This window comes from Rhinichthys klamathensis, unplaced genomic scaffold (genome assembly GCF_029890125.1).
Source record: "Rhinichthys klamathensis goyatoka isolate OS25496 unplaced genomic scaffold, OSU_Roscu_1.1 h1tg000104l_1, whole genome shotgun sequence".
Taxonomy (NCBI): domain Eukaryota; kingdom Metazoa; phylum Chordata; class Actinopteri; order Cypriniformes; family Leuciscidae; genus Rhinichthys; species Rhinichthys klamathensis.
This window is the reverse complement of record NW_026606643.1, coordinates 2,993,799-3,013,690: the sequence shown is the minus strand read 5'-3', so window position 1 is coordinate 3,013,690 and position 19,892 is coordinate 2,993,799. Positions and strand designations below refer to the sequence as shown.

General features: G+C 39.2%; 1 protein-coding gene across 1 annotated transcript; it reads right to left on the bottom strand.

The window, feature by feature from the left end:
• Nucleotides 1–679: 679 nt before the first annotated feature.
• Nucleotides 680–19,621, bottom strand: tbc1d10ab (TBC1 domain family, member 10Ab). The gene is made up of 9 exons (XM_056253363.1): nucleotides 19,115–19,621; nucleotides 11,907–12,003; nucleotides 11,062–11,169; nucleotides 10,038–10,144; nucleotides 9,843–9,957; nucleotides 6,406–6,471; nucleotides 4,381–4,570; nucleotides 2,950–3,104; nucleotides 680–1,817 (listed from the first exon to the last, which is right to left on the bottom strand). The coding sequence occupies exons 1-9, from the start codon at nucleotides 19,306–19,308 to the stop codon at nucleotides 1,401–1,403; spliced, it is 1,449 nt and encodes a 482-aa protein (XP_056109338.1). The 5' UTR covers nucleotides 19,309–19,621; the 3' UTR covers nucleotides 680–1,400.
• Between the last annotated feature and the right edge of the window lie 271 nt (nucleotides 19,622–19,892).

Below are 19,892 nucleotides of genomic sequence, written 5' to 3'. Positions count from 1 at the left end.
ATAGTCATTTCTGTTTTCATTTTGGCACTAAGTTAAATAGTTTGATATAGTCCATGTTTTCAGCAATGAATCTGTGCAATTTTTGGTCATTTGATGTGATCTCTCCCAATTCTGCTCTAGTGTTCAAGAAGGTGAACTGCAACTGAATTTGGGATTGAAAAAAAAAGAAGCTCAATAGAGCCCCTTAGTGGTCAAGACAATGAATTACAACTGAATTCAGAAAAGTATTTTCTGCCAGGCAGATGCAAAACCTTCCACTCATTTTGATGCTAATGACAAGTACTTAAAGAGTTAATTACATTATTATTTACTCACTCTCATTTTCTCTGAAGAATATTTACACTGACCTAACAGTTATTAACTTGTAAGGCGTTTCAACGCCAGATGGGTCACTGTGGAAAAGTGCAGTGTAAAGATTCTTCAAAATTGATGTTTTTTGGTTCCACTGATAAAAGGATGACATTGTTATTTTTTTGGGAGAACCATTCACTCAAAAAAATTTATATATAGGCCTAAATTTAAGATATTTGAATTGCATATGAAATGTCCATCCATTTGAATTACGCAGTTTAAAAAACCCATTAAACTTCATGTGATGAACATTTGTCAGTCATACATAAATAGAGCAGGAAAAAAAGGGCAATATTTCTGCACTCATTGCATTGAAATATTTTCAAAACATATTCATCCAAATTGCTTATAATGAGCATAAATCGTGAAAATAATTACATTTATTCAGTTAAAAAGTATGAACAAGTAATATTCAATCAGTTAACATGAATGTAACAAACTGGATTGATTGATGATAAATATATAAACCAGGTTATTGTGCATTCAAAACGTTTAGCTTATTAGTACTATTACAGAAATCTGACCCGTTTCATGTATGACTGACAAATCTGCGTCATATTAAATGTATTCGTTCATTTATGTTTAAACTGTGTAAGGATGAACATTTTATAAGCAATTCAAATACAAAAATCTTTCATTTAGGCATAACTATTCAAGAACAAAAACAGACAGATGTAATCTCCTGAGGAAGATGGAGGAAATGTACTTGCATCCCACTACAGTGTGTCTTCTGTACAGGAACCATAACTAGTTTAAACCGCATGAGAACATCTGCATCCAGCGCAGCTCATAAACGCTTCATTTAGAGATCTGAGAGTTGCTTTTGGCTATCCTTCATTTCATTTCCAAACATGCACATATACATATAATCCAGTAAACACACTTTAAAGCTCATGATGTAAAGTGGCATCCTCTGTAATAACTTCTCCTACGTGACTGTGACTCCCACAAGTATAGCTTGGTCATGTGAACTCCCCTCTGATGGGAAATCCTGAGAGTGGGGAGGCAGGAGCGGACTGATGCCAGATGTTTTAGCACAGTGAACAGGTTTACAGGTACGTGTCGTGCTCTGCGCTGCTCAGACTCTGACTGGAGCTCTGCAGGAGTGTGTCTTTCTGCAGGAGCTGCGAGAGGTTGCCGCTCTGCAGTGCTGGGTCTCTGGGTAACGGGTACGGATTAAGGGGAGGCGAGGTGTTAATGGTGTCTTTATTCTTCTCCGTTTTGCTCTTCTTGGCTTTTTTCCCTTTGTCCGCCTGGCTCTCGGTGGTCTGCGGTGCCTCGACGATGATTGTGGGCTTTTGTTTGAGCTCCTGGCGACTGGGCGGCTCGGCGGCCATGATGGCTTTGGCGCCGTGCATTCTGGGTGGGGATTTACAGTGCAGCTCTCCGTGGGTCTCCTTCCAGCGCCGGAGCTGAGAGAGGTGCTCCTTCTCTATGTCTCGCTCAGACACGGTCAATTCAATGACCTGACAGGGTGGGCAAAAGAGAGGGAGATATACGTCTTAAAATGGTCAATAACAATAATAGAAAAGGGAAAAAATACTGTATTGTCAAAGGGTACGTTTCCACGACAACGATATGCTTAAAAGTGAGAAGTTTTTCCTTGAGTTTTCCGCGTACAGACATTGTTAAAATGATCCCCGTTCACATTGATCCACGAAAGCTATTAAAACGCTGTATTCTGTCAGGCCATTAGATGGCGATGAAACACTATAGACTGAATGCGTAATACGCATGTGCATGACGTCATCGTCTTCAGAGATTCACGTTTTTATTGTTTACACAGAGACCGTTTTCTAAAACGTCCACTTTAAAACCCGTTTTCTAACGTTTGCGTTTTCAGGCTCCCAAAACACTGTTGTCGTGTCAACGAACGGCCAAAACGCATAAATAGCTTAACGTTTTTAGTTGAAAACGGTGTCATGTAAACCGCCCCAAAGTTGATATTGTGGCTTTATATTTGGCGAATTTCTGATAATTTTGTACATGTGTGTTTTGTCCGTCATCAGAACGGCAGCAAAGTGCATTGCATTACGTTTTCATCAACGTACAGGTTGTAAAGTTTATTGTGGCTATGTGGGCGCTCAGTTTTTCTGTCATTTGGCAAAAATCTCATGTTATAATGTTATGTTATGCTATTTATAGGCTATGAATCGACAACAAATGCTAAAATTAGACACTTTTTCTCTGCTAATGATTTGTGGGGGGGGGAAAGATGCAATATCAAGATGCAAGGATTCCATCCAACAGCGTCAATTTCTGCGGATTATGACACAGCAAATGAAATGGTACTCAAGGCAGGCCTGAGCCAAAAAGACATGTTACAACCAGCAGGGGGAGACACAGGTTATGTTTGGCTGTTGCTGTCTACACACCGCACAGAATACAATGTATACCTACTACTATTTCTATTCATAATTATCATTCATTTATTCATTCATAATTATAAGAAAAACTATGCAATATGCAACAATTCCAGTGGTAGAATTCTACATTGTTAATCAGCGAAAAACATGGCAAAGAAAAAAAGTTATTTTGCATGCGTGTGTTTTAAATTGCAATTCAAGTGTAACACGTAATGGTATATGTGTGCGATACCTCTTGTACTAGGAAAACCTCGTGCATGTATCGTGGCTCAATAGATCTGAGCAGCTCCATGGTCTCATACTGGCCCTGACACGCCTTCAGTTTCTCTTGAGATCCCAGCATGCACTTCAGGAGCACCAGACCCACGCGGAAGATGATCTTCACTCCTGCATCACACACAGACATGCATTTCCATTAGGTAACAGTGTATATGCAACTCTGGCTATGTTCAGACTGCAGGCAAATGTGGCCCAAATCCGATTTATTTGCCAAATCAGATTTTTTGTCACGACAGTGTGAACGGCACAAACCACACGGAATATGACTTTTTCAATACTGATTCGTGTCATTTCCATATGTGGTGCTAAATCCAATACAGGTCAGATGGTTTGCAATGCGACCTCGGTCTGAACAGTCGTATTGGAATTCATCCGACATTTATGTCACTCTGGATCAACATTCGTCACAATTCTGCACTCATGGGAGTTACTTCAAAGATTTGACATACCCGACGTTAGTGAAGGACAGTGATGTGTCAGAGCTCATAAGTATTACAGTGACAGCTCTATATACAAGCAAAACGTGGGCTCATATCATAAATGTTTAAAAACTCTTTTTTTTTTTGCATCCTCGTCTTTGTTTTTTTATATGGCCTGCGCTTAAATTCGCTGGCTTTGACGGCAAATCACTCTATAAATAAACACGTAATCACTTGCTTTGATGTACTCCGCGTTTACTTCCATTTGACACCTTGCTGCGTGACGTCTTTTTATCGTTCTTTCGTGCATGCGGGTCAGTCTGGACGATGATCTGTTCACTCTGGAATCTGATATTGGCCACATTTAAAACAATGTGAACGCAGCTATACCAAAAAAAGACGAATCTGAGCAATAAATTGGAATTCGGCACTAAGGCTCGCAGGGTGAACGCAGCCATAGAAACGTTTGCACTACTTGTGTATCAGTCTAGGGCTGTCTCGGGTAGCTGAGTATTTATTTTAGAACATATCAAAAACCTTTAAAGCGTCGGTCGACAGGAAACGGACATGCAATGAATGTGTTTTCATAATTGATTGTCCATAAAATAAAATTAATAAATGAAATGTATTAATTTAATATTATTAACATTAAATAGCTTTACTGTTTTTCTAAAATGTGCCCAGTAATAATAAAAAATGAGTAGGTTTGACTGGCAGTATGTGTGTTTTGGAACCTGCACACCTCGAGGAAGCAAGCTTTGAGAGTTCAGGGTGTATGTGACTGTAAGTTAACCTTGCTTTCTGGAAACCCCTCTGAAGTGAGCATGTTAAATATTTACACATCTGCTTTGGCATCAAGTTATTGCACTCTGCAAGTAAATATCACAAGTAGCAAGGTGCAAATCCCTCTGTGGAGGGGTGAGCTGTCAACAATGGACAAAGCGCACATGGTGTTCAAGTCTCACCCTCACAGAAGAACATGTCCCACACGCGCAGCACAGAGGCCCAGGGCAGCGTTCTAGAGAAGGCACACATGAACCACTCTGTCATGTAGAGGATAGGGTCAATCTTGTGTTTCTTCAGATGCCGGTGGGCCACCGGGGACACGCGCTTGAGCAGAGCGAACAGGATCTCGCCGTCTAACTGGATGGCCTCCTGTGTAGACGAGGACGGGTAGGAAACAAAGAAAGATGAAGTCTGGGATGTATTGCAGTGGATCCATTTCCCTATAACCACTTTTCATGTTAAACAGATTCCCAGCATGCAAATGATCTATGGTGAATGAACAGTTTCGCTGATAAGTTTCTACAATCTGACACTGCGAACATGGATGGGTTAAACAAATTTTGACAGCAACAATTCACACGCTAACAACAGAAACGGTAAGAGGAAACCCCGCAGGCAGAAGCGAGTGAGAAAGAGCAATAGAGAGAGAGAAAGATCCTGATGTTGGTTTAATCTAGTTCACTCCTTATCTGACAGGCAGGGCCCTGCCGCCCACTCTGGAGCATTTGCCTGTTGACTCCTGAAGGTCAGACACAAAAGCCCTCACATAATGCGGGATTGCACTGGATTCCTGGTAATGGAACAGCCCCTTTTCTCTTTTAGTTCTATTTTAATCCCGACACCTAAATGCATGATGGTCGCCATATCGATAACTACAGCAACAGTTTAACCTGTTTTGTGTCAGGAATTGTTGACCAGAACAGGACTGTTTGTAAACCATCAAATTGTTTTTAGACAGTACACTCTCAGAGCGGGACGTACCCAACAATTCGAGACCAGGTAGAACTTGTTAGATGTGTTTGTTAGATGGAGTTTAATAGTTTGCATTTGGTTAAGTAACATCCCAGCTTTCCAAATTTAGTCCAAACTTCTGATTTGTAATATTAGTTCAACTGTTCAACTAAAGCAGCCAGTTTTATCATTCGTTATTAATAATCTTATATTTTTTATATGTTCAAAATTCAAAAAGACATTAAATTAAATTCAACTGTAAATGTATGAAAAAAAGGCATTACCACAAACTTTTTTTATTGAATTTCCAGAAATCAAAACTACATTTAGCCATAAAATTCTGGTCAATACTGATAAATGGCTGATATACCGGTAAAAATGTTATATTTGGTCAAAATAAATAAAAAACTGAAATCAAACATTTTACATTTATTTTACATTTAACTTTTTTAAATGCTACAAGTGAATTTAGGCATCACAACATTATAGTGTACTTACTATATGAAAAAAAAGATGTTCATTTCGAGATTTTCTATATACATTATATTAGATTGCATTTAATGTTTAATGCTATTAAATTATTAGTGTTTTTAATAATGAACTTTAAGTGAGCGTTAGATGATGTCAAAGTCACGTTTGACTGTGATATTTTGCCATTTTGTTCACAGTCGGGACTTTAGTGCTAGTGTTAGTGCTTTTCTTGTTAGTGCTTTTTTCTTAGTGCTTTTCCTGACTCCACATACTATAGGAACAAAACTCATAAAACGATGATTTTTTTATCGTCATGTTTGTGGTCTCTCACATTTTGAAAATCTGAAAAGATTGAACAAATTTATGTGTGGGCCAGCCTTTATTTTTTGGGAGTAAACTCAAACAGCACTGACACCTCTGTTCAATTGCATTCACGCTACTAACAACCAGAAGCCATAAAATCCCAATTGAAGTAGCTATTGTACTGCAGAAGTCTTGTTGAGACTAGGAGAGCATGGTTAATCAGTTCTGCAGGGTTAGACAGGCTGTGAAGCGTACAAGAGAAGCAACCCTTGAACTCTGATCACTCTGAACAACAGCTCTCTACATCAGCATATTTCCCTTGGCAGAACAGTGCAAACACAACCTGAGAGCATCAGCATCTTGTCAGCGATTGATCGAGTGTTTTGTCAGGATGATTGATTGCTCTTGTGTGGATCTGAGGGTTGACAGCATGCAGAGAAGTTCTGAATGGAGGAGGACTGTGTGTTGTCTGCTCTTACCAGGCCTGCGCTGTAGTATCCGGGCAGATACTTCTCACAGATCTGGACCAGACCCCAGAATGCATCCTACCAGAGCATGACCATAAAGGAATAAGAGACCAGAACAGGGTATAAGCTTAACTTGCTTCTGTACTCAAAGCATTTAAACCATTCAAGCAAACATATGTATATGTGTGTGTGTGCGCGCACGTGTGTGTGTGTGTGTGTGTGTGTGTGTGTGTGTGTGTGTGTGTGTATATATATATATATATACACTCACCGGCCACTTTATTAGGTACCCCATGCTAGTAACGGGTTGGACCCCCTTTTGCCTTCAGAACTGCCTCAATTCTTCGTGGCATAGATTCAACAAGGTGCTGGAAGCATTCCTCAGGGAGTTTGGTCCATATTGACATGATGGCATCACACAGTTGCCGCAGATTTGTCGGCTGCACATCCATGATGCGAATCTCCCGTTCCACCACATCCCAAAGATGCTCTATTGGGTTGAGATCTGGTGACTGTGGAGGCCATTTTAGTACAGTGAACTCATTGTCATGTTCAAGAAACCAATTTGAAATGATTAGAGCTTTGTGACATGGTGGAAGTAGCCATCAGAGGATGGGTACATGGTGGCCATAAAGGGATGGACATGGTCAGAAACAATGCTCAGGTAGGCCGTGGCATTTAAACGATGCCCAATTGGCACTAAGGGGCCTAAAGTGTGCCAGGAAAACATCCCCCACACCATTACACCACCACCACCAGCCTGCACAGTGGTAACAAGGCATGATGGTTCCATGTTCTCATTCTGTTTACGCCAAATTCTGACTCTAACATCTGAATGTCTCAACAGAAATCGAGACTCATCAGCCCAGGCAACATTTTTCCAGTCTTCAACTGTTCAATTTTGGTGAGCTCTTGCAAATTGTAGCCTCTTTTTCCTATTTGTAGTGGAGATGAGTGGTACCCGGTGGAGTCTTCTGCTGTTGTAGCCCATCCGCCTCAAGGTTGTGCGTGTTGTGGCTTCACAAATGCTTTGCTGCATACCTCGGTTGTAACGAGTGGTTATTTCAGTCACTGTTGCCCTTCTATCAGCTCGAACCAGTCTGGCCATTCTCCTCTGACCTCTGGCATCAACAAGGCATTTCCGCCCACAGAACTGCCGCTCACTGGATGTTTTTTCTTTTTCGGACCATTCTCTGTAAACCCTAGAGATGGTTGTGCGTGAAAATCCCAGTAGATTAGCAGTTTCTGAAATACTCAGACCAGCCCTTCTGGCACCAACAATCATGCCACGTTCAAAGTCACTCAAATCACCTTTCTTCCCCATACTGATGCTTGGTTTGAACTGCAGGAGATTGTCTTGACCATGTCTACATGCCTAAATGCACTGAGTTGCCGCCATGTGATTGGCTGCTTAGAAATTAAGTGTTACCGAGCAGTTGGACAGGTTTACCTAATAAAGTGGCCGGTGAGTGTATATATATATGTATATGTATATATATATATATATATATATATATATATATATATATATATATATATATATATATATATACACTCACCGGCCACTTTATTAGGTACCCCATGCTAGTAACGGGTTGGACCCCCTTTTGCCTTCAGAACTGCCTCAATTCTTCGTGGCATAGATTCAACAAGGTGCTGGAAGCATTCCTCAGGGAGTTTGGTCCATATTGACATGATGGCATCACACAGTTGCCGCAGATTTGTCGGCTGCACATCCATGATGCGAATCTCCCGTTCCACCACATCCCAAAGATGCTCTATTGGGTTGAGATCTGGTGACTGTGGAGGCCATTTTAGTACAGTGAACTCATTGTCATGTTCAAGAAACCAATTTGAAATGATTAGAGCTTTGTGACATGGTGGAAGTAGCCATCAGAGGATGGGTACATGATGGCCATAAAGGGATGGACATGGTCAGAAACAATGCTCAGGTAGTCCGTGGCATTTAAACGATGCCCAATTGGCACTAAGGGGCCTAAAGTGTGCCAGGAAAACATCCCCCACACCATTACACCACCACCACCAGCCTGCACAGTGGTAACAAGGCATGATGGTTCCATGTTCTCATTCTGTTTACGCCAAATTCTGACTCTAACATCTGAATGTCTCAACAGAAATCGAGACTCATCAGACCAGGCAACATTTTTCCAGTCTTCAACTGTTCAATTTTGGTGAGCTCTTGCAAATTGTAGCCTCTTTTTCCTATTTGTAGTGGAGATGAGTGGTACCCGGTGGAGTCTTCTGCTGTTGTAGCCCATCCGCCTCAAGGTTGTGCGTGTTGTGGCTTCACAAATGCTTTGCTGCATACCTCGGTTGTAACGAGTGGTTATTTCAGTCACTGTTGCCCTTCTATCAGCTCGAACCAGTCTGGCCATTCTCCTCTGACCTCTGGCATCAACAAGGCATTTCCGCCCACAGAACTGCCGCTCACTGGATGTTTTTTCTTTTTCGGACCATTTTCTGTAAACCCTAGAGATGGTTGTGCGTGAAAATCCCAGTAGATTAGCAGTTTCTGAAATACTCAGACCAGCCCTTCTGGCACCAACAATCATGCCACGTTCAAAGTCACTCAAATCAACTTTCTTCCCCATACTGATGCTCGGTTTGAACTGCAGGAGATTGTCTTGACCATGTCTACATGCCTAAATGCACTGAGTTGCCGCCATGTGATTGGCTGCTTAGAAATTAAGTGTTAACGAGCAGTTGGACAGGTGTACCTAATAAAGTGGCCGGTGAGTGTATATATATATATATATATGTATATTAGGGATGTGAGAGACCAGTCAATTAAACGATACTCCTGCTGCTAGTCAACTTGGAAATATTAGTCTTTTTCATATATAAATATATATAAATAAATGTGTGTGTTTATATTTACACATATGTATTTATGACGATGTATATATATGTGTGTCTGCATTTATATGTATATAAATAATGATAGTGATTCGATAACACTTGCAGCCTTTATATATAATGCATTATAAAAGTATTTTAATGCTTTCATTGTTGTAATTATGCCTGTAAAGCGCCTTATAATGCATTGTATGATCTCATCAATAATTACAACCACAGTTATTATGCACTAGAATACTTATAATATATTCCTTGTTACACCTTGAGAGCATATAATGCATTAAAACACATGACAAACAACCAATTGATGTAACAAGGAATCTACAAATATTATAATGCATTTTAACTTGGGTTAGAATTATTTATGAACATAAATAATGCATTACAACGTACATTATGAATACGTTTACAATGTATTACACATAAAGGCTTCAGATAAAGTGTTACTGATAATTGTAGTGTTTTGTTATAACACATAAAACATTGCAATAGATAACTGTATACATCAATAAATGATTGATGAGAGGCATCGAGGGGCGTGCGAGTGATCAGAGAGGAGCACAAACACGAACCTCAGCAGGCATGTGCATGAGCAGCACTGCGGCTATAGGGGCCTGCGCCTGACAGTAACCCTCCTCCGGTCTGTGCAGTGTGTATGCCTTCAACACCCGGAACAGATCCTGCTGCCTGCACACACACAGGTCAATGTGTTATGTAACAGAAGGGACGAGGTTCAAAGGCTGAGGCTTGTAGGTGAAGTGACGTACCCGTGGCCTCCTCGAGCTACAAACATCTCGTGGAAGGGAAACTGTCTGTGGAGGTCTTTTTCTATCACGTCCAGCCATTTAGGATCTCCTGGCTGACTGTCCAACTCCTGCCAAGTCAAGTCACATTTATTTATATAGCGCTTTATACTGTACAGATTGTTTCAGAGCAGCTTCACTTTGATAAAACAGGAAAATAAGTGTTAATGTAGTGTAAAGTAGCTCTAGACAGAATAATACTGACATTTTTCAGCTCAATTTTGGTTTCAATTCATTTCAATAACTGTCAACGTTGCAACGTTTATCAATTACGAAAGTTCAAATTATTCAGCTAAAAGTCGGTTCAATATTGATCCAATAACAGCGTAGATGTTGCCAGTAGTGTTCATCCACTTTTGTTTTCAGTGCCAGTGCAGTTAAATCCATAATATTACTGAATATGAATAGCCTTTTAAACCCCAAAATGCAATGATAACTCATTAATGACAGCACAAGACTTAAACTCTGACTTAAACATAAATAGATTTGAGATAGTTTTAAAATGCATAATGCGCACAGATATTATACACATAATATGTGAAATATTATTACAATTTAAAATAACTGTTTTCTATTTTAATATATTGTCAAATGTAATTTATTCCAGTGCTGAATTTTCAGCATCATTACTCCAGTCTTCAGTGTCACACGATCCTACAGAAATCAATCTAATATGCTAATTTGATGATCAAGAAACATTTCTGATTATTATCAGTTAAATTTTTTTTTTGTTGGTGAAAACCATGATAACATTGTTTTTTTGGATGAACAGAAAGTTCAAAAGAACAGCATTTATTTAAAATAGAAATTTCTTTACTGTCACTTTTGATTGATTTGCATCCTTGCTTGAAAATGTTGGCTGAAAATATAGAAATCTGGCTGAAATAAGGTGTCTCAGAAGGTGGCATAATCACGATATTTCGGAACAGTGGCGTGGTGCTACCCAAAGGTTGGAGTGGACAAACCTTGGAGATACTCTCAGTCTCACCTGAAATTTGCCCAGATTCTGTTCTCTCTTCACTTTGCCTCCAGAAAGATAAAGCCAAGCACGACCTCTGAGTGATGGAGGGATGCCCTTCTGACAACGCAACTTCACCTTCGGAGAGATGGAGAAAGACAGTGGGATTTTACACTTGTATTTTAGGATGACCTACGACCCTTAATGGCCAATGACATTTGCCATGTGCCATTACACAAATATTAAATTAAACTGAGCACTTGCGCTCATAAGCCTCATTTATACTTTAGTGCGAGTGTTCATTTAGTGTGCTTGCATAACTCACTACCGCACCAGCAACAGACATATAAAAAAAGAGTATTTCATTTCTATATTTGCTTAAAATGACATTATTTTGATGGCAAAATGTAACTGGAATAATTATGGTTATCGCAAATATTCGCGACAGGCCTTGTCGAGCTGAATTACAGTAATTATGCATGAGCTGCAGATGTGGCGTCTAGCTGCTGTTAACTTGTGAAATGGCTCAGTGTTTTGTCTGGAAGGTTAGTCACTGGAGAGAGATTGAGCACCAAGAGAATCATCAATGACAATCATAAAAGCAAATGGTAAAAAAGCCATTTAACATTTAGAGACTAGTGGTCGTCACAGACATTTTGTGCGGGCCTGGTCATAACTTTATCTGATTCTATTAAATAGTTTGTGAAGCACACGGTGTGAGTTGTGTAGTCAAATTCCTAAGATAACATCATGAGAACATGATTGCTGTTGTTGAACGTTTTATGAACATTACGGCATTCTCTAAAGAATTTGAGCTAATCGAGAACAAAAATAAAACCTGTGGACAAACACAGGCCTGTTTTTCAGTGTCCAACCTTCTTGTGTTTTTTGGCCATCCACTTGTCCCAGCTGTTCAGCATATCCAGCCATTTGGCTTCTCTCTGCCGGAGCACGTCTGGAGGAATATCATCACTGTATCGAGAGAGAACAAAGAGAGATTAGATCATTTATCTGATATAATATCACACCCACACATACAAAATCACGCATGTTAGCAAATACGGGGTTAGGAACAGAGAACCGGTTCTTGTTCAGAACAGACGTTCATGACAATCTGTTCTATTAATGGTAATGGTCTATATGATCTGTGTTTATAAAAAATACCCTGACAGTGTTTTCTGCAACGCTATTCACCAGCAGAGCATCACTGCTACTGAATCTACAATGGCAGTTTTAATCAGCCTAACCACTCACTTCCTCACTGAACCGGTCAGAGTGCTTCTTGACTAATCATAACCACGCTTTCTTCATGTCCAGCTCAACAGGAAGCCAGAAACCTGTTACGGTGTCATGTGTAGAAAAATATACATTTCTTAAAGTTGTACAAAAAAAAGCAGATTTAAAGAATTTTAAAAAATTGCTTCTAATCCCTATACAGTACATTTAGAAGCTCATCCTTTCATATTTATAAACTCATCCCGACATATTTACAAACTCACCCCTATTTATTTACAAACCCATCTTTATATCTATATGTTTAGACATGCATCCCAATATTTACAAACTCATCTCTATATGTTTAGAAATATATCCCTATATTTTTTACAAACTTATCTCTATGTTTAGAAATGAATCCCTATACGTTTACAAACTCATCCCTATGTTTAGAAATGCATCCCTATATATTTACAAACTTGTCCCTATATGTTTAGAAATAAATCCCTATATATTTACAAACTCATCCCTATGTTTAGAAATGAATCCCTTTATTTACAAATGCATTACTATTACAAACTCATGCCTGTTTCGAAATTCATGCCTTTATATTTACAAATGCATCCCTATTCATCCCTGTGTTTAGAAATTCTTCTTAAACACAGGGATGTATTTACAATACATTGTCTACAGTCAACATTTGAAGTGGATCAAACCCTTTCATCAAAGTTATACATGAATTTTGAACAATACTTAGGACAACTTTGATGAACTTTTTTGATCCACTTCAAATGTTGACCACTGTATTTACAAACGCATCCCTATATATTGCAAGTGCATCCCTATGTTTAGAAACTTATTATTTATTTACAAACCCATCCCTATATATATTTAGAAGCTTATTAACTCTTGACCTGATATGTCCACTCCAACTGTTTGAAAAGCATAACGTGGGTGTCAAATTAGCTCAATTGAATCAGAGTACTGTGGGCGTCATCATATGTTCACAGGAAGTTCTTCTGACGGAAACTCAAAACACAAGCTGGTTTCCACTGCTGAAGAAAAATCACCCATTTTTAACTACCACCGTCATGTTTAGCAACTTGCATGTCTTCAAATAAATTACTTAGTTGCACAACCTCTATGTGATGTTAATGTGGGATGACTGTTTATAAGAATGTTCTGGGCAGTCAGAACGGGGGAGACGGAGATCACAGGGGAAAGCCCTGTTTCTGGGAATCTTTCTGTCTGATTGTGTTCATGTGACCCCGGCACCTCGGCCTAGAAACCTTTTTATTACATCCAGATGACAGACACACCCTTACACATGAGATCGAGTGGCTTTATATCAGATAAAACACAGGAAAATATAACAATACAGAGATTTACAGTATTTTTTCTTCAGAAAACGTGAGCGCATGTCTGTACAAAACCTGCCATTACAATTAGGGTTAGGGGTAAAAGCATTATTTAGAAACAACACTTATAATGGCTCTGGTCCTGCTTCTGTGTGTCATCATAACTGCAGTGGTCGAAGCTCTGATCGGTGGGAGGTGGACTGACTCAGCTCAGAGGAGATCTGACATATTAAGCACTGAAGATATATTTTGACAGTCCTTTTACTTATCAAATGGGAAAAGATTAGCATACAATGAATGAAAAACGATTACACGCTTATTACTCAAAGCCCCCGCTGAATAAGAAACAATGACATGATGTTGATTAACCATATAAAAAACAATACAAATTTTAAAAAAAAGTACAAAGACACATTTTTGATTTTCCCTGATGGATGAAAAGTATGTTGGGGAAGTCCATCCCTGAGAAACCATCGCATCCAATAATCCTTTGCCAAAAGGTTAGAGACAGGACAGGCTGCGTAAACCCTGAAGGCACACACACACGCACGGTCACGAAATGGAAAGCAAATATACTCGCACACACACTGTGTGTACACAGATTACGCAGTCCAGATTGGATTATCGTCAGCGATCAGATTACAGATGACTGCGGTTGTTTAGATCTATGGAACAGAAACAGGGCCCGCCGTTCGCCTGTTTACTTTTCCCGTGTACGCAGGTAGAGCTAATTGTGTTATGCTGAAAACACAAAGATGTAGGCTGGAGGATGGACTGCAGTACAAGAGGAGCGGCCTCATGGAAAAGGTAAGGCAAGGCATGTTCACTTTCACCCAACAAGTATCGTATAAGTACTCTAAAAGTGTTTCCTTTCACCCTATAGACACATTCTTCAGGTCAAAGCAGAAAGCCTGCAGTTAGTAGAGGAAAACAGGAAGCACATGACTGCAGCGGGAAAAATCCCTTCCTGGTACTCACTATATATGGCCAAAACAACAGCCGGCAGACAGACAAACTGGCTGACTAAAGAACCGAAAGTGTCAATGTTAATATATGTAGGGCTGCCACCGATTTCTAGCTGACTAGTAATCGTTTCTTTAAGCCATTAGTCGACTAGTCGCAGGTTTGGATGTTAATTGAATTACTTAAATGTGTGTGTGGGGGCATCGTAAAATGGTTTTAGTTTCAGAGCTGAGAAAGAATATGTTAACACTAGCCATTTTCCATCAACCTATTTTTTAAGCAAATTTTGGGATATCGTCAAAGTAAACCTTGATGAAAACACCAAGATGCACCATTTTTTTATTCGATAAGAAGACATGCGCATATAAACTATGATGGAAACACATTCACCAAATATATACCTTGATGCGCAACAAAAAAACTCGCTTGGCTTTGCCTCTACAGAGGATGTGATTGGATAACTGGACTAACCAGTAGACCAATTTCATTGCACAGCATCTCAGATGTTGTTTTGACGGTGGCCGAGAGAGCTCAACGCGCTGCAACTGAAGAAAAGACATGCAAATAGAAAAACACCCGCAAATCATCAGTTTCACAGGTGTTTCAGGTGTGCTCCAAGTACTCACAACACAACCAAATACAGAAACGCACTGCAAATAGCACCACAGACCACAACGGAAATGTTTCCAGGGGACCCAAATGAGTGACGAACCCGGAATGAACATGCGCTCTCTTCCACTCTCATTACCCACAACTGAGGTACCTAACAAGGCACCTAACCCTCAATCACTCCACAGGCGCCGCAGCAAAAATGGGACACCATACTTGGCTACACTTCACTTCACTAATAATAGCGCATATTTATCTAGGTTAATGTTAGAGCAAGCAGTCATGTAAAGTGGCTTATGTTAGGATACTTCTTACATGTTTCAAATGATAAGCATGTTTGAGGTTGATGAATGATAGGCGAACATTTGAATTTCCTGCCCGACATAATTACCATATGGGCCAGCCGTGTTAACGGACTGTGTGACTTTGCCACTTCCTGTGCAGGTTTTTTTTTTTGTGCTACCAAAATATTTGTGTGTACACAAAACAAAAGCACATGAAGGCAGCATTAGCCTCTTCTAAACAACTAATGTTTGGTCGACTATTAGAGGGCAACCCTAATCATATAGATAGTTCAGAGACTAAATTCAGATTGGATGAGCCATGTTCAAAGTGAGAAACCATCCAAAAAAAAAAACTACATTTGGCCATAAGTTCCAGTCAGTTTGAATGAAAACGTTCCTATTTGTAAAACATCTCAAAATCAGAGAACATCATAAGGCACAATGATGAATGGTGAAGCTCTGTTGTGTGCTTGCCGAACGTGAACAGGTTCACTGAAACGCTCCCCAGAGGCTTGGCGCTCAGTTTCATCTCCATGGCAGTAGTAAACAAACGGAGGGAAACAAAAGCCAAGAGGTGAAATGTCATAAATGAGTCCTCTCCATAGAGAAGTGCAATTATCATTGTCAATTGTGCAGACAAACTGTCCTCGTAGCATAAGCACAGTCGTCTTTCTTTAACAGACTTTAATTTTATTAGGCATGAATGATTTTTCTGTCATGATGGTCCACAGAAAACACAGAATCCTCAAAGACCTCTTTTATATGATATTCGATGGGAAAGAAAGAGCGATGTGTGTGAGAGAGAAGGGCAATTGCTATTTTGCAATAAAAATGCACATTAAGGGCGAAAGCAGATTTTTCCTACAGTCGACGTCAAAACCAATGTAATGCATTTCTTATAAGAGAGAATCAGCATATTTCTTAAGAGGGTCTAGATACATCTATACTATCTTTCAAATCTATACTATCTTTCAAATCTATACTATCTTTCAAAAGTTTGGATCATAAGGTCTCTTTGATGATTTGAAAGACGTCTCTTTTTCTTTTTGATTTATTTATTTGATCAAAAACAGTAAAAACAGCAATATTGTGAAATATTATTACAATTTAAAAGAACTGTTTTCTATTTGAATATATTTTGTAAACTGTATTCCTGTGCTCAAAGCGGACACATGATCCTTCAGAAATCATTGTAATGTGATGATTTGATGCTCAAAAAACATTTCTGACTATTATCAATGTTGAAAACAGTTGTGCTGTTCATATTGTGTGTATGTATGTATATACACAAACTGCAAAAAAAAAAGAAACGTAGCTTTTTCAGGATACTGTATTTTAAAGATAATTTTGTAAAAATCCAAAGAAGCTTTACAGAGTTTTATTGGAAAGTGCTAAACAATATTGTTGCACATGCACACGTGTAACGCTCCTTAAAGGGTTAGTTCAACCAAAAATGAAAATTACCCCATGATTCACTCACCCTCAAGCCATCCTAGGTGTATATAACTTTATTCGTTCTGCCAAACAAATTAAGAGTTATATTAAAAAATATCCTGACAATTGTTATACAGAGCAATAAAGAGTAATGTCCGTAAGATGCCTGAGAGTGAAAAGAGTGGCTCATCTTACTGAACAAATTTTTTAACTAGTAGAAAAACCAGAAGACACACATTGGCTAGTTAGTGTCATCCTCCTAACCTCATCTGGTACTACAGCCATAACTACCGATGGGAAAAAAACATGATTGAGGGCCTTTCAGATTAAATACATTTTCTGCCAAGGAAAATGTCAATCGCAAGCATTTCATTATGTTACACAAGATGTGTTATCTGCCAAAGCATTACATAAGTGAGCATGCGGGGATCAGTGAATGTAAAGAATTTACAGAGCTTTTGGAGATTTTCTGTGGATCTGCTAGCACTCATCAGAGTTTAAAACTGACCCTGTCTTGAGCTATTTTATCAGCAAGTAAAACTATTTTGACGCCTGACCGCCACACTATTGCCTGTAGAATGAACTGAATGAGTCACTGAGCAGTTTTATTTCACAACTGAAAACACTTGCAGGGAGGTTCTGCCTAAACAAATCAATGAGCCATTCTGAGTGCTAAAGGGAGTTCACAGCAAGAAGGGAAACGTCCCGCATGAGAGCCTAAATGAGAGACTGGAAAGAAACATTCTGTTACAAAGGGAATAAGGGAGATTCTTCATGTGAACTGTAGAGGACTGATGTGCCTTTCTGTGATTAATTCAACAGCAGATTCATTTGATCTGTGCATGTTTCCTTGGCCAAACAGAACTGCATTGTCCCGAGCCATAAGAGACACTCATGTAAGTCAATGCAAAACAGACAAGTGTTTGTAATAGAAGCATGGGAAGAGGACACAGGCAATTTACTTGATCATCTAAAGCAGTGGTTCCCAAACCTGTCCTCACGGCACCCCAACACTGCACGTTTCCTTTATCTCCCTAATCAAACACACCTGATTCAACTCATCAGCTCATTATCACATGGGTTAATGAGCTGATGAGTTGAATCAGGTGTGTTTGATTAGGGAGATAAAGAAAACGTGCAGTGTTGGGGTGCCGTGAGGACAGGTTTGGGAACCACTGATCTAAAGAATAAATAAATGGATTTGGCGTGAAGATTAGTTTGTACAATATATCCAGTCTTGAGACTAATACACTATAGTTGTATGGGGTAAGGCTTTTTATTTTGAAAGATATTAATAGTTTTATTGCACAAGGATGCATTCATTTGATAAAAGTGACAAAGCCATTAATGATATTACAAAAAAATGATATTTCAAATAAATGCTGTTCTTTTGAACTTTCTATTTTTCGAAGAATCCTGAAATAAATCGTATCACAGTTTCCACAAAAATATTGCCTCCAAATAAATAGTAAATTCACAAACAAATCTTAGAAAATGGAAAACAAATGATAACATACAGACACAGCTTATGATATTACATAACGATATCCGTCCGGTATTACATGACTGGAGGAACGTGAGCTGATCAAGCACTTCTCAAAGCTAGTCGGCTTAGAAGAACTCAACAAGAAGAACAACCACTGGGGACTTTAGCGGTGTTAAAGACCTGTCCACTCATCTGCGCTCACATGGACGAGGACTTTCAGCAAAGACTGTCCACACAGAGTCCACTTAATGCAGTGTGAAAATGTGACAAACTCAAAAACAAAAACATCAGTATGCTTCACACTTCACAGTAACTTTCATGAATAGGTCATTAACAAACATCACATAAGGACTCAGTAAGGACATTTGAATATATATATATATGCAAAAATGTGAAAGTTTCCAAATCACATGACAGTTATAACTATTGTGCCTGTTAGGTATTTTATGATGCTGAATAATATTTGTTAATGTTACCAATGATAGATAAATTCAATTACAAAAATACAATTAACTAACATATAATAAAAAATCCAAAACCTTTTCAGGCATAATCTTACTAAATAACATCACAAAAGAGCATTCTACTTGTATTATACCCAGGGCAGTCCAATAAAATGTTTTGTTACCAATGAAAGTTAGTATAAAGTGTTACTGAGTCTATGGCACAAACAACTGACAGGTATTTATGGTTAATGTCTTTCTTTTACCTTCATAAATGTGACCGCCACTTACTTTTCTCCTGCGCTCTGTTGAGCTCCTCCTATGAAGCCATATCTGTCGGTCTGGGTCTCCGTGTTGGCGAACCCGTTGAGCTCGGAGTCTGAGCCCAGAGAAGAGCTCTCGTGCTCGGCCAGATTCTCCGGCGTGCCCCGCGGACTCCTGCTGTCCTTCCACTGCACTCCGTTCCCCGACTGAAGCTTAGCCATGATGAATGTGCTCTCCAAACGCGACGAATAAACTTGCTTTTGGCCCAAGCAAGTATAAAATGTGTTTTGACACACCGATAGTGGATTTCCTCCTGACAACCGCCTCAAACTATCAACACACTGAGATTTGAGCCTCACAGCCTCCAGTGACACTAACGATACGCCATAGCTGATGGTAAAGACGTTAAAGTGAGGTTTATCTGACCCTGACAGGCCATTGTGGATATTTACCACCAGCTAACTTATATCTATAAACGACAGTTTCACAAAAGACACGTACATAAAGACATATTATTAATTAATGTATTAAATTAGCTTAGCAAAGTAAAAATATCTCTTAGTCGGAGGAAATCTCTAGCGCTAGTTTATTGTGGCTGAAACAAACTGTTCGACTGAATGTAAGTTAATGTTTGTCTTCTGTCAGATTCTGTCAAACAAACCACAATTGTAAGTTATAAGCTAACAAGCTAACCTGACGTAAAATAAACACAGCTTGACAACTCTCCGTATAGACGAATGAAACTCAGACTCACTGTGTTGTAATGTCAGCGTTTGTATAATGTTTCTGACGCGATGGTTTTAAT

Excerpts from the sequence above, each read along its gene's own strand:
- tbc1d10ab (XM_056253363.1), bottom strand. The coding sequence starts at position 19,308 with ATGGCTAAGCTTCAGTCGGGGAACGGAGTGCAGTGGAAGGACAGCAGG. Across the intron at positions 9,958-10,037 it reads GTAGCTCGAGGAGGCCACGG|GCAGCAGGATCTGTTCCGGG; the intron begins GTACGTCACTTC and ends GTGTGTGTGCAG. Across the intron at positions 1,818-2,949 it reads AGGTTTTCCTAGTACAAGAG|GTCATTGAATTGACCGTGTC; the intron begins GTATCGCACACA and ends CCACCCTGTCAG.